The sequence below is a fragment of the Acyrthosiphon pisum genome, chromosome A3 (genome assembly GCF_005508785.2).
Source record: "Acyrthosiphon pisum isolate AL4f chromosome A3, pea_aphid_22Mar2018_4r6ur, whole genome shotgun sequence".
Classification (NCBI taxonomy): Eukaryota; Metazoa; Arthropoda; class Insecta; order Hemiptera; family Aphididae; genus Acyrthosiphon; species Acyrthosiphon pisum.
Window position 1 is genome coordinate 36,005,638 of NC_042496.1, and position 13,407 is coordinate 36,019,044.

Genomic DNA, 13,407 nt, shown 5'->3' on the forward strand with positions numbered 1-13,407 from the left:
AAAGTCAAAATAAATGAAACCAAATCCTGTCACATCACTTTTACCCTTAAACAGCAAATTTGCCCTCAAATTTCTTTTAATAACATCACAATTCCAACCTCACCAAACACAAAATACCTAGGTATATTTTTTGACAAAAAACTAAACTGGGCCCACCATACTCATAACATCAAAATTAAACTAAACTCTCGTCTTCGTTCCCTTAAATTCTTCTTTAACGCAAAATCAAAACTTACACTTCACACTAAACTAAACCTATATAAAACCCTCCTTAAACCCATTTGGATGTAGGGCTCTGCAAAAAAGTCACATATAAATAAAATTCAAATAACCCAAAATAAATTATTTCGTTTAATAACAGGCTCCTTTCTATGTATCCAATCAAACTTTACACTCAGACCTAAAAATGAACAGTGTTAGAAACCGCTACCAAGTCTTACTCTCGTTACCACAACTCTCTCTTCGACCACCCTAACATCCTAGCTAAAAATTTAACCAATCCAATGCCTGGCAACCCTCCCAAAAGATTGAAAAGAAAGTGGTGCCGCGACCTACTTTTATAATTTAACCTTACGACTCTGACCTGGAGTGTCACCAGTGGGTGGCTTCTCCTTCATATTTTTCTGGCTGTAATCCTAAATTTGTTAACACTTAAGCTTATTATACATAATTTGTATAGATTGTTTAACTCCAAATTAAAAAAAAAAAAAAAAAATATTCATCTTGATTACTTCTATGCTATAATGCTATATAAAGCATACTTATTGTATAAGGCTATGAACTACTACCATAATATTATATGAATACTTTTTAACATGCCGCTGCTATACATTTTATCATGGGTGAAGCCGAGTAATTCAGCTAGTAACATAATACAAAATGCACAAACTAATAATACAAAGGAATTGAAGACTGTTTATAAAAAAATGAATTTATTCGTTTAATATCACTTTGCGGTCTAAAGATATATAATGTCAGGCTTAACAACACTGTTAAAACAATTAAATCAAATACATTCTGAAAAATTTATGAACTATTGAAAATTAAATAATAACAATAATAAAATAATAAAAATAACAATAAACATAATATTATTAAAATATTGCAATGATAAATAACCGATAATTAATATATCATAAAGATGTATACAATAATATTATACATAGAGTTACATCAGTGTTTGTCTTAGTTTTAGGTAATCAAGTAAATTTGTAATGGTTATTTTTACAATACACAAAAATTTTTTTTTTTAAATCGTTTTATAAATGAACTGAAATACTATATAATATATTATGTATCTTTTATAAAATAGTAAAACGATTAAAAAATTATCATACGAAATGTGTCATAAGTCTCAGTCGTTTATAAAAATGTAAATGAATCTATTGCAATTAAGTTAGTACAAAAACAAAAATAATAATAATAATAATAATAATAATAAAAATTAAATAAACAAACAAACAAACGAAAAGTGAAAAACAATGGAGTGTGGTGGGAGGGACACTTATTTTTGAAAGCAACTTAATAGGTATTTATAAAAGTGCTTTAATAAATGTTAACATTAATTGTATAACTATAAAACAAAATATATATAAAATACAAAATAAAAATAATAATAATAATGTTACAAGTATTGTAATTAAATTGTTCTTAAACAATCGAAACAAACCAAATAAAAAAACAATAAATCTATTCAATAACATGTGTGTACGTATGTTATTGGTGTAAAATGGAAATTGAGCAAACGTGTAGATAAAAAACAAAAATAAAACCCAAAACCCACCATCTCCAGAGAACATTTTTGTCTTAAATATCTAATACAAATATATATAGAATATGATAATAAATTATAATAATAAAGTAGTACACAAATGTCCAAGAAATAGTTGTCATAACCAAGATAAATAAGATTTATACATTAAAAAAATGAAATTAGATTATTAAAAAAAAAACGGTGATCAAAATTGTTATATATTGGAGTTTAATTTGCCACATTACCAATGAAAAATATGTGTATCGATACCAAATAAATTTCATAATTCAAAACATTTTAAATGTGTTGATATTTTAATAAGATACTTACATAAATGGTGATACGACAACTATTTTTAAATACTATAATAAATTAAAATTAAATGTATTTATATAAAATATGATAAATAAAAACCACCTTGGTAAGTAATAATAATAATAATAATAAAAATGTTGAAGAAAAAAAACAAAACATAACCATGTTACAATAAACAAGGTAAACAGTGATTACAGTATAATACAATATTAACATTTTCATAATGCACAATTGATCATACTTAAATAATGTTGAAATTATTACTTCATCTACCGCATTTGAAAACTGAAATAATAAGAAGCTAAATATCATGTCTCTTTCAAGGTTAAAATATTATGTTATTGATGACTAAATAAAACGTGTCAAAATATTAGTCAAACTATTAGTACTCGTCCATTTCATTTTACTCTATACACAATTTTCGGAATTAACAAATTCAACAAATAAGTCCAAAAGTAATAATGACATTAATTATTAATTATTATTAATTAAATAAAACTTTAAAATCTGAACAACATTGTAGAATTTAAAAAATTAAACAAGATTAAGACAAATATAATAAAATATCAAGTATTTTTTTTAACGGACTAAAAATCCACCCTGTATAATATTATATAATAACAATAAGATAAATCAATGAAGTATTTATTATTTTTTTTGGAAAAGCTTTCTGTATTGGTAAACAAAAATTTCTCAATTTGGTAAATATAACGTCAATGATTGTTAACACACAATAACTATGGTTTTATTAAATATTTTTTTTTACTTAATTTATTATTTAACAGCCTTTGTTTGACTTTTGGTCCGAATAGGCTACACTGTAGATAACAAAATAAACGAAATGTGTTAAAATTATATAAAATATGTACAATGGCCCACTGTGTTAACCAATTTTTCATTTAATTAACATAGAAAAACAGGAAATCATGGTAGGCCACTCTGTATACATATAATAATAAAAATAAAAATATTAACATGTCAAGAACTCCAGCCAATAGAATAAAACTAAATGCAACATAACTGACAAATGATGGCCATCATTTGAAACTAATAAGGGAATAATATTGATAGTTAAACAGATTCTTTTATTATTTCTTTTTTTTTAGTATGTCTATCGACTGCCAGACAATATTGATATGTTAAGTTTTACGTATTTATAAAACGTTCTATGATGTAACATAATTTATAACGTAGTCAAGTCGATAGTTGATATTTGTGTAAGCTGTTTACAACACTTGAAATCAAGAAGAACCCCCCCAATACTTAACCATATCACATCCAAACAAAATCATCAGTCACAGTATTCCCATGTGTTGCCATATGCTGATTGAGTAAATTACTATCGAAGAAGGCTTGGCCACAAGACACACATTCATATGGGGCAGGCACCATACGCTCTTCGCTGTGCAAATTTTTTTCATGCCTCTCAAGATGAGCTTGTCTGGAAAATGTCTTCCCACACGTATGACATTCCCATTTAGTATCGTCTATAGAATTTCCGTTTTCGTCACCAGCTTTGTGTACTCGTCTCCTGGTCAACACTGGTTCTACTTTGTGTATACGCTTCAGATGGCGTAACAAATGACTACGGCGAGAGAAGGTCTTTTTGCAAATAGTACAAAGCGTACTTGGTTTTGGTCTACCTTGTTCGGGTTGTTGTTCATTGAGTTCAAGCACACTCACAGGAGGGAGTACTTCAGATTCACCTTCAGAATCAGACAAATTTTCTGTTTTGATATCTACTGAGGTTTCTTCAGGCTTTATTTCTGAAAGAGTTACTTCAGGAAGTATTTCTGTCGAAGATGATGGAATAATACCGTTGTGGATATCCAAATGTTTGCGCAGATGTTCATAGCGAGTGAAACATTTTCCACACTGCCAACATACAAATGGTTTTTCTTCTAATTGATTATCCAAAATTAATGCATGTTCATGGGCTCGTTTTCTATGTCTGAACAGATGTTCCTTACGCACAAATCTCTGTTTGCAAATATCACAACAGAAGGGTCTCGGCATGTCAGACGAATTAGAACAACTTGGTATGCACAAAAGATGTCTGGCTAAATGTTCTTTGCGTATAAAACGTTTACCACACCGTTCGCACGGAAATGGTCTAACCGTGCTATGCGACAACATGTGGCGCATCAGATGTTCTTTACGATTGAAGCCACTTGTGCAAATTCGACATACATATGGCTTCACATCTTCATGAGTCATTTGATGACGTTTCCATGAGCTACGACGAGGAAAAGATTTCCCACACGTAGGACAAATGAATAGGCGTTGTTGGATGTCAACTTCAACTGGTGGTTGAGGTTCTTCTTCATCACGACAAACACCCTGATCAAACTCGTAACATTCACCACACAACGAACAAGGGAATGCACCTTTGTTGATAATATAACGTCTATGAGTTACTAGTGTAGTACACGACTCTCCTAAAACAAAAACAAAATAAAAATATTTTACAAACCAAAAAATTGTATTAGTCAACTAATGTTATAATAAATATGAATCTCTTTATGTCTCGGGTAAATACGAGTAATATTTTTCCTAATAGAGTTGACAATTTTATTTTTTATAATTTTTTTTAAATTAAATTATTAAAATACCGGTATTTTGGAGATATTAACTATTTAAATAAGTTGTATTTAAGTTTGTAACAAATAAATAGAAACAATAGCAGATATTAGTGTAATAGAATAAATTTACTTTAAGTCCAAACTGTCTATATAGATATATTATACTAGGTTAAGTTTGAATTACAAAAATATTGTGGTAAGTAGTCAAGTAGGCAATAAGTGGTAATAACTAATAAGTATACAATGATTTTAAGTAATTTATAATTTTATTTTACCAGACTTTAGCTTTTCGATTGTTTTTTCAAATACATCCCACATGGATGGTAAAACTTCTCTTCGAATGCGTAAATTGTCAACAATGTCTTTATCTGCATTACTCGAATCGGTTGGTAACTTTTTGGAATTGTTGTACTCTATTAAATAATCACCCAAAACTCCTGTTGGTCCATTCTTACTGAAAATGTATTCAATAATATTAATAAAAGTCAATTAATTATCAATATTGAATTTATACAAATACTCACACTGGTTCTAAATTGAAAGTCTCTTCTTTCATCAGTACATAATCTTCAGGTGATGGTTCCCCAAGGAATGATCTTTTAGGTGCATCCGACTTGCTTTTATCTTTGCCTATTACATTGATATAGTACAATTATAACATAATATTCATAAGTTAATAGAGCTGAACAATATGTTAATGAAAAATTGTAAATATGCTTTACATTTTGCTTTAAAAATAAAAATATAATGTGTATAATATATATTTTAATACATGCAAAGCATACAAACAAATACTTATTATAATAATAAACTTTAAAAGTTTATGACCACAACCCTAGGATATCTATACTCCTTTTCAAAAGAGAATATACCGCTTTCGCACATGTCGAATGATTCGATTGGTGCATCGAGAACCACGTGATCACGCTAACAATAGAAAATTGGCGGGGAATGGGCGCCGCCGTACATAAATTTGCCGATCGGTAAATTATTCTCTTTTGAAAAGGAGTATAGGAATTCTAAAACTAAGAAAACTAAAATGAAATTAGTGAGTATTATAAAATTCATTACAGTAATTAATTTTATTTCATGCTAACAATGGTAATCTCCTACCCCCACAGAGAACAGCTAATTTTTCTGTGTTCAAGGCCACAATCACTAGATTTTGCTAACATATAATTTTTCTTTTAGGCTGCAATGAATTTGTGTTCTATTTTTATAATTATAATTAGTTTTTCATAACAATATTTTGAAATGTTTACTTATGTAGTTATGTATCTTTTTTTTAAAGGTTTTGTTAAAAAACTTAAATATTTGAGCAGGGTTTAAGGGGGCTGCAGTCGGTTATGTTATTAGGAAATTAATATAGGCAATTTAACACGATGACATTAAAATTACTTGTAAATGTGTGAAAAGTAAATGAACATTAGTATGTGTGAGTTTAATCTGTAATCGTTTTCAGTCAATATTTCCTAGAAATGTCCTGAATTATAACAGTAGGCCCGCATAATACCATCAGGTAAGTTATTTATATTCGCTGTCAATTAACTTGCGTACGGGCAGGCATTAGCAATGATATTAAATTAGATAGCTTTTTTAATTTTAAAAAAGTGGTTTTTAGACCGAAAATCCAGAGTAATCTGAAGGAATTTGGTTTGACGGATTTCAATTTTTAAAACTGATTTTCATTGATTACCAAGTTTATTAAGATCTAGGAGGTTCAAAACATCTATTTTTCATCTGTGATATCCATAAATAAAAATATTATTCTTGTGTATATATTATTCATTATGACACTAACAATAATTGGAATATTAAAAATCGCCTATGGTCACACCTAGTAAACTTGTTAGTCAATCATCATCTGTTTTTAAAATTAAAATCCGTCAAACCAAATTCTTCTAGTTTTGCCTGGCTTTTTGATCTAAAAGTCACATTTTTTTCATCGACTGGAGCCTTTTTTAAAAAAAAATTTTTTCTTATTTTAAGAGTATATATTTTATATTTTAAGCTAGGTAATTAAGGTTTTTATGAAAGTATAATATTAGCATCATATTTTAAGTTTATTTATACAGAAATCTGGATCCAAGTATTAGTACCTACTACATATACTAATATTGACAATATTTTTTAAATATGCACATTTCTGTCTACATACTTGTATAACTTTGTCCATCATCTTCATCAGTTATGTCAATTACTAAATTGTTCGCCAATTCATCACCATCATCGTTCTATAAAAGTATTAATTAAAAATTAATATTATATTAAAGAAAAAATATTTTACAGTAGAAGCCTATTTAAATAAAAAAAAAACATTTGTACATTCGTTTTAAATTTTTGTAGATAAAAATGATGAGAATTAAATCATCAAAGAATTTATGATTTATCAAACCCTACATCTTCAAATTTTGCTATTTTGAAAAAAATCAAAATAATCTATATGTCACAAAATTAAGTTGGCCATTTACCAGGGAGTAAAGTTTTCTTACTCAGACCCATGCACAACATAGATGAAAGCATTCACGTAAAATCATTTTTTAAGATTTCTGAATATTCTTAAAAGTAAGACACCTACAACACAAATTATAGAGAATAGAATTTTTGAGGGTTTGACATAGTATTATTTTATAATTATTTGACCATATTATAATATTAAGCTATAAAAATTCATTTTTTTTTTTTTTTTTTGTAAATTTAAATAAATGTTACATTTTTTAGAAACAATATTCAAACAAACCAATATGTCATAGGTAACCTCAAAAAAATTATTTTCTATAATATTATTGTGATGGGTAATTTTACTTCAGTTACTCTAAAATTTCATCAAAAACATAAAAATAACATATTAATATATTGTGTGAATGCGTTTTGTTAATGTTGTGCACCATTCAGAGAGAGAAAACAAACACATAGATACTAGTAAATAAATAACAAAAATGTGATCAGATCTACTAAAGCAATTATTTTTTAAAAAGGGGTTACATCATCAAGTATTTGTTACAATTTCAATATTAGTTATTATCCTAAAAAAAAAATGTGGATGTAGCTCACTACGATAAATTCACCCTAGTTGTATCAATGAGAAAATAAAGAGTATTTATTTTGAATTGAATATTAGAATTTGTAATAGCTTATAAGCCTAATGTAATAGTAAATTGAAGGTTACCTATATAATAATTAGTAATTGCTAATCAAATATAGTTAACCGATCATAACTGAGATGATTAATCTAAATCAAAAAATATGTTAAGTTTAATTAAAGGACAAAATATGACACAAAACGGCTTTTGTCTAAATATGTCATTATATAAATATAATTATAAAAAATAATGATTGTGATTGTGTCTAACAGTGATCAATTATTTTGTAATACAAAAATAAAGCACAAATGTTTATAATATTATTTTTCATACATTTATTTACTATTTCAATCTGGTTGGATACTAAACACAGAACCATTATATCCAGCTTTATAATTAATATAGATATCTTATATTTACATATTATAATTGTGTAGCCATGTAGGTAGGTACTAGCTTTTGATAACCAAATGAAAATTAATGACTAATAATATGATATGATGGTACTATCAGTATTCACTAAATTCCAATTTCCATGTATTGACTAATGAAGACGGCAATTAAAAAACATAAAATGGTACTGGTTATTATACTAATTTTGAGTTTATCATAAATAGTTTATTATGAATAATACAATTAATTAACATGATAAATAAACTTCACTACATCCACGCGGTATGATTATGTAACAATAAAATAAATATGTCATGAGGCCATGTGGTGATAATCAAAATCTAGAGCTGCAAGCATAATAATATACATATTATATAGATTGACAAATACCCAGTCTTTTTAAAATTGATATTAATAATTTTAGTATATGCATTCCTTTCCCATTTTCTGTCATTAAGGTTTTTAGGAAAAAAAACAATACAATAGCAGTCAATGTTGCAGAATAATGGTTGTATAAGTGTAAGAATCTCAAATTAAATGTTAAACACTTATGTAAATAAAACAAAATTATAAAAATGTTAATTTCAATGCATAGCCTAACAATTATCATTTTTCTAGGAATACATGGATAAATACAATAAGCTAGGTTAATATGATGTATAATATGAAATATTAAATTATATTTTGTAGAGAAATATTGATTTTGAAGAAAATAAAAAAATGTAAGTAAATAGGTTCCTATAATGCATTATCTATTAGTTATTATAAAAGTGAACTAAAACTATAACAACAATGCATTAAGTTGTTGTATAATAAACGTATAATAGTTACTACATAATAATACAATATAGGTAATTTGGTAAAATGTGCAATGTTAATTAATAATTACACGATTAATTAAACTTATAATAAAAATATAAGTACTAGGTATGGGTTAGGCATATCAATACCTAATACCTAGGTTAGGTATACATCTACATTCAATTTAATTAAATAGTTATAAATGCATAATATAAATTTAATATACTTTATCATCTCCATCCGATAGTTGTTTTAGGTGCGTGTTGTTATTTTTTGAGCACATCTCATAAAATTGTTCCCACTCGTTTAACAACGCCATGCACTCAGAGCATACTATTTTGGACAAGCCATCATCTTCTGAAACCTATACAAAATAAGACATTTTAAGTTAATTCACCCATACCAATTAACAAAATCAATTACATAAAATAAGTACCAAGTTATTTAATATTCTATAACACATAAGTAGACGGTACCTATACTAACAATTTATTTTCAATATATACATTGGGTACCTAGTTAGGTAAGCCATATTTATTTGTATACCTACTTTTACTCACAAGCACTGTATCTACCTGTTACTGATAACAAGTACTCACCTACTTAATCTGTGTACCTAAGTATATATATTTATATTCAATTTTATTTAATGCACAACAAATTAATATATTATTCATTTCTCTACTTAATTAGGAAAATTATTGATAAATCAGAAAAGACCCCAGAACAGACCTCATAATATTACCTAATTGAATAAGATAAAAATTAAAAATGCATTGGATTATTGAAGAACTATTGACGATTCAACCACAATGCCTACGCAAAAATTATACTTTCAAATTCCAAGATTATTTTTATTATTATAAGGTATTCACAATGTACTAAATTACAATACAATAGGTACTACCTAGGGAAATACATTGTTTGGAGAATTTAAGATTGGTATTTGGTAATAAGCAATTTTAGGGGGTGCCAGAATTTAAAATCTAAATAATAAGCAGGTACACTTCAAACCAAACAAATAACTTCTATATTAGATATATTGCTTAAAAATCCAATGGATATATTATACCTACCTAATAATGGAATCGGAAAAGTGCAATCAGTACCTATTTACTAATTTGGTGTGACAAATTTATTTCAATAAACACAAATTGGACTATCAGCATAGTAGGTACCCATAGGCGCAATTTGGGGGAAGCTTGGGGGTTCTAAGCCCCCCAAAACTTAGACGTAGCCTCCCAAAAAACCTAGAACATCCAATTTTAATAATATGCTATATTGCAATGGTCTGCTTGCTTTTAATATATTTAGCCCCCCCCCCAAGTCAATAGTTGAAATTGCGCCTATATAGGTACCGAGAACTCTATCAACTAAATCAAACGAATGAAAATACCAAGAATGTCATATAATAAAAGTGGAATGAACTGTAGAAATTGAATTACATAATAGGTTCCAATGTACCATCAAATTATTAAATTATGTACCTGTGAGTAACACTAAACCGCACTCAACTGACAAACTTGCGATTCAAAGCAGGATGTAACAACTACAGTGCAAAATTTAAACATAGGTACCATACAGGCGATAGTAATTAACGCAGAACATAGTACGGTCGACAGACATTTTAGCATTGGACGGACACAGATGAAACGGAGCAAAAGCAATATCCAGTGAAGATGTCTATCATGGATCTCTAACTTAAATCGTCACGATTTCAAATGTGTATTAAGGGACATTGATATATTATGACGAATGTGGATGGAAAGCTACCAAGTCAAAAGCCAGCAGAAAACTCGAACCGGCCGCCGGGAAACCGGGAAAAAGGTCGCCGAGCACGTCGGATCGGAAAAATGCCGCAGGGTCGCGCGCCAACATTTCGGACGTGCAGCAGCTGTTCGATCGCAAATGTCGTCGTTATCAGGCGTGACGCAATCATCACTGATAGTGGAGCAATATTGTTATTTGAAAAGGTCGCCGGCGGCGGTGGGTGGGGAGTATTGTTATAATTATTATTGTTACACACACGCGTTCGTTTGCGAGCGGCAAAGGCCGAGTGTGCCCTCGTTGGAACGATGAAACGATGGAAAAATATAGACATCAAGTACCTGGGTACGTATAGAAAACTCGGGCGGCAGAATTGGCGGTGAGTAGACAGTGGCGATATTGATATAGGTAATAATAATAATAATAATAATATGTATTGCGGTGTGATGCCACAGAGTTGTGTACACACGCGGTCGCTCACCTGTATCCGCAGGTGCTTGACAATGGTGTCGCGCAACCCGCCGCCGGGGCGTGTCCCGCCGCAGCCATCGCCGTCCTCGGCGTTGGCGGCCGTGACGATCGGATGCCGCTGATCGTCGGCCACCGAAGGCCTGCAGCACAACCTGCAGCTGGCCGCGGTGGCGGCCGCCGCATCGTCATCCTCGTCGTGCGCCATCATCGGTGAGCGGGTGCCCGTCGTCCGGGTGAAACGTCAGATGAAACGTCGTCGACGTCGGGTTTTTGAGGGTCGACGCCGCACTGTGCGGCAAACGGAATTATAATAATGCGACGTGGAATCAACACGATGACGACGGAAATCGGAAGCACCGAGCGCGATTGTCGTGTCGCAATATTATTTTGTGCGCCAACGGACGTCGGCGGCGTACGCGAAAAACGGACGACCGTGTGCGGCGGCGGCGGTTACGAGAGTTTCACGGATAATATTGCGGGCTGCGGCGCGGCCGGGGACGAGCGCAGCGGCGGCGGCGGCGGCGGCGGCGGGCCACGTAGACTACGGGTGTGTGTGTGTGTGTGAGCGCGCTCGTTTGTGTGTGCGCTAGTGGATTACGATAAAAAAAAATCGTATAGAAAAAGAGTGTACGAAAAGAGAAAAAAAATGATGCGCTCCGGCGGCCCGCGGGCGACGACCGTGTACACTGCGCGGCGCATTAAAAATTGGTGGGGAGGCGAACCGCCTCGTCGGCGCGGCGCGGGCACCCGAAACGGTTCGGCGTCATCGACGGCGGGCAGCGTGCGGCGTCGGCGGGCGGCAGTGGAAGCGCTCAAGCCCCTACCCAAAAAATTTCCCCGAGAACAACAATAATAAATTGATATATTGGTGGCGGGCGCCGCGAACGGGTCGTGTGCGTGTGCGAGAGCGCGCGCGCTTGGGGGGGGGCGTCTGCTGCGGTGGTCGCCGGTCGGTTCGCCCGCGAGAGAGGTCGTTCGGCGTTCCGCTCGCCGGGCGGCGTATCGGTGGCAGCGGTGGAAGGAGAATTCGGCCTGACTGGGGGGGTGGTAGGGGGCCGGCGAGAGGGGCCAGCCGGTGCGGGGAGGTGACGGCGAAAAAAAAACCGTATAAAAATATATATATATATATTATTATTATTATAAAAACGTACGCCAGCGCTACGCTACACGAAAATAAAACCCGTCGGCGCGCGGGGCTGTTGTAACTTGTAACACACTGTACCTATAACGCGCGTTGTCGGGCTTCTATTTTTGTGTTTTCCGTCCGGTGGTTCGGCCGACGCCGCAGCCGCCATAATATCATTATCATCATCATTATGAATAATTATTACGATATTAATATTATTATCGCACATTCAACGATGATATTATTAATAATTTTATGATTGTAATAAATTGGTTGCTATTATATTAATATTATTATTATTCGTCAATAATGTGATACGTTTTTTATGAATCACAAAACCGGTCGATTGTTTGGGGGGAATGGGGAGTCAAGGGTTGTCGACGCTAACGTGTGCGTTGTTATAAAATCAAATACCAGCATTGGTTATAGGATGGACTATATTATTCTATAATCAATGGTACTAGTGTACCACTTATACATACAGTGCACCGCGACATAGTCGGTCGGCGGACTCGGTTCGCGAAATGAAATTGCCGGGGCCGAGGACGACAACACCGACGAAGGCGCCCGACCGTAGAACTCGGCGCGTACGTAATAATAATATGCCTTATGCCTATACACGGCGGCGAGTGGCGACCGTACACCGGCGTTCCCCCTGCCCCTCTCTGCCCATACTCAGGCGGCATATAGTTTGTGTAATGTTTTTATCCCAATAAGTGTGACGGGCGCGCGCGCCTGAGGGGGGAACTGCCGCCGCCGACGACGGAGACTAGAGAGTTGTTGACCGTCGTCGTCGTCGTCGTCGTCGCGCCATTTTGACACGGCACGAAAATATTAAGCGTAGTAAAATGGTAGAAAAAACAAAAAAAAAAAAACCCGAACACCGGTGCCCCCCTTCTCCTCCTCCTGCCAGCTGCAACACCTATGCCTATCGTCGCCGCAATAACGCGAACGGCAAGTGAAATATAAATACGGCTAGTGAAACTTTACACTAACGGTCAGTAACTCTCAACGGACCAAGTCCCTGCAAAAAGACGGGCATTCATATATAATATGACATTAAGGACCGTCTCTGTTACGGAGAGTCATTTTTCTCCCGGTACCTTAATTAAGGAC

The 13,407-nt window shown here is 32.8% G+C and overlaps 1 protein-coding gene across 2 annotated transcripts; it reads right to left on the reverse strand.

Moving 5' to 3' along the window:
* Nucleotides 1-2,838: 2,838 nt before the first annotated feature.
* LOC100570287 (zinc finger protein 436) lies at nucleotides 2,839-11,929 on the reverse strand. Of its 2 annotated transcripts, none has more exons than XM_003241454.4 (6): nucleotides 11,176-11,929; nucleotides 9,154-9,291; nucleotides 6,809-6,884; nucleotides 5,175-5,280; nucleotides 4,926-5,104; nucleotides 2,839-4,506 (listed from the first exon to the last, which is right to left on the reverse strand). In XM_003241454.4, exons 1-6 carry the CDS (start codon nucleotides 11,371-11,373, stop codon nucleotides 3,341-3,343), a joined length of 1,863 nt encoding a protein of 620 aa, XP_003241502.1. In that variant the 5' UTR covers nucleotides 11,374-11,929; the 3' UTR covers nucleotides 2,839-3,340. The 2 variants fall into 2 exon arrangements, with proteins under 2 accessions (XP_003241502.1, XP_016656333.1); XM_016800844.2 differs by lacking the exon at nucleotides 11,176-11,929 and adding an exon at nucleotides 9,364-9,405.
* Between the last annotated feature and the right edge of the window lie 1,478 nt (nucleotides 11,930-13,407).

What these genes read in the sequence shown, in the direction of transcription:
- LOC100570287 (XM_003241454.4), bottom strand. Translation starts at nt 11,373, where the DNA reads ATGATGGCGCACGACGAGGATGACGATGCGGCGGCCGCCACCGCGGCC. An exon ending in TCAAGCACCTGCGGATACAG is followed by an intron (nt 9,292 to 11,175) that starts GTGAGCGACCGC and finishes TATTTTGTATAG; the next exon opens with GTTTCAGAAGATGATGGCTT. An exon ending in ACTTTCAATTTAGAACCAGT is followed by an intron (nt 5,105 to 5,174) that starts GTGAGTATTTGT and finishes ATACATTTTCAG; the next exon opens with TAAGAATGGACCAACAGGAG.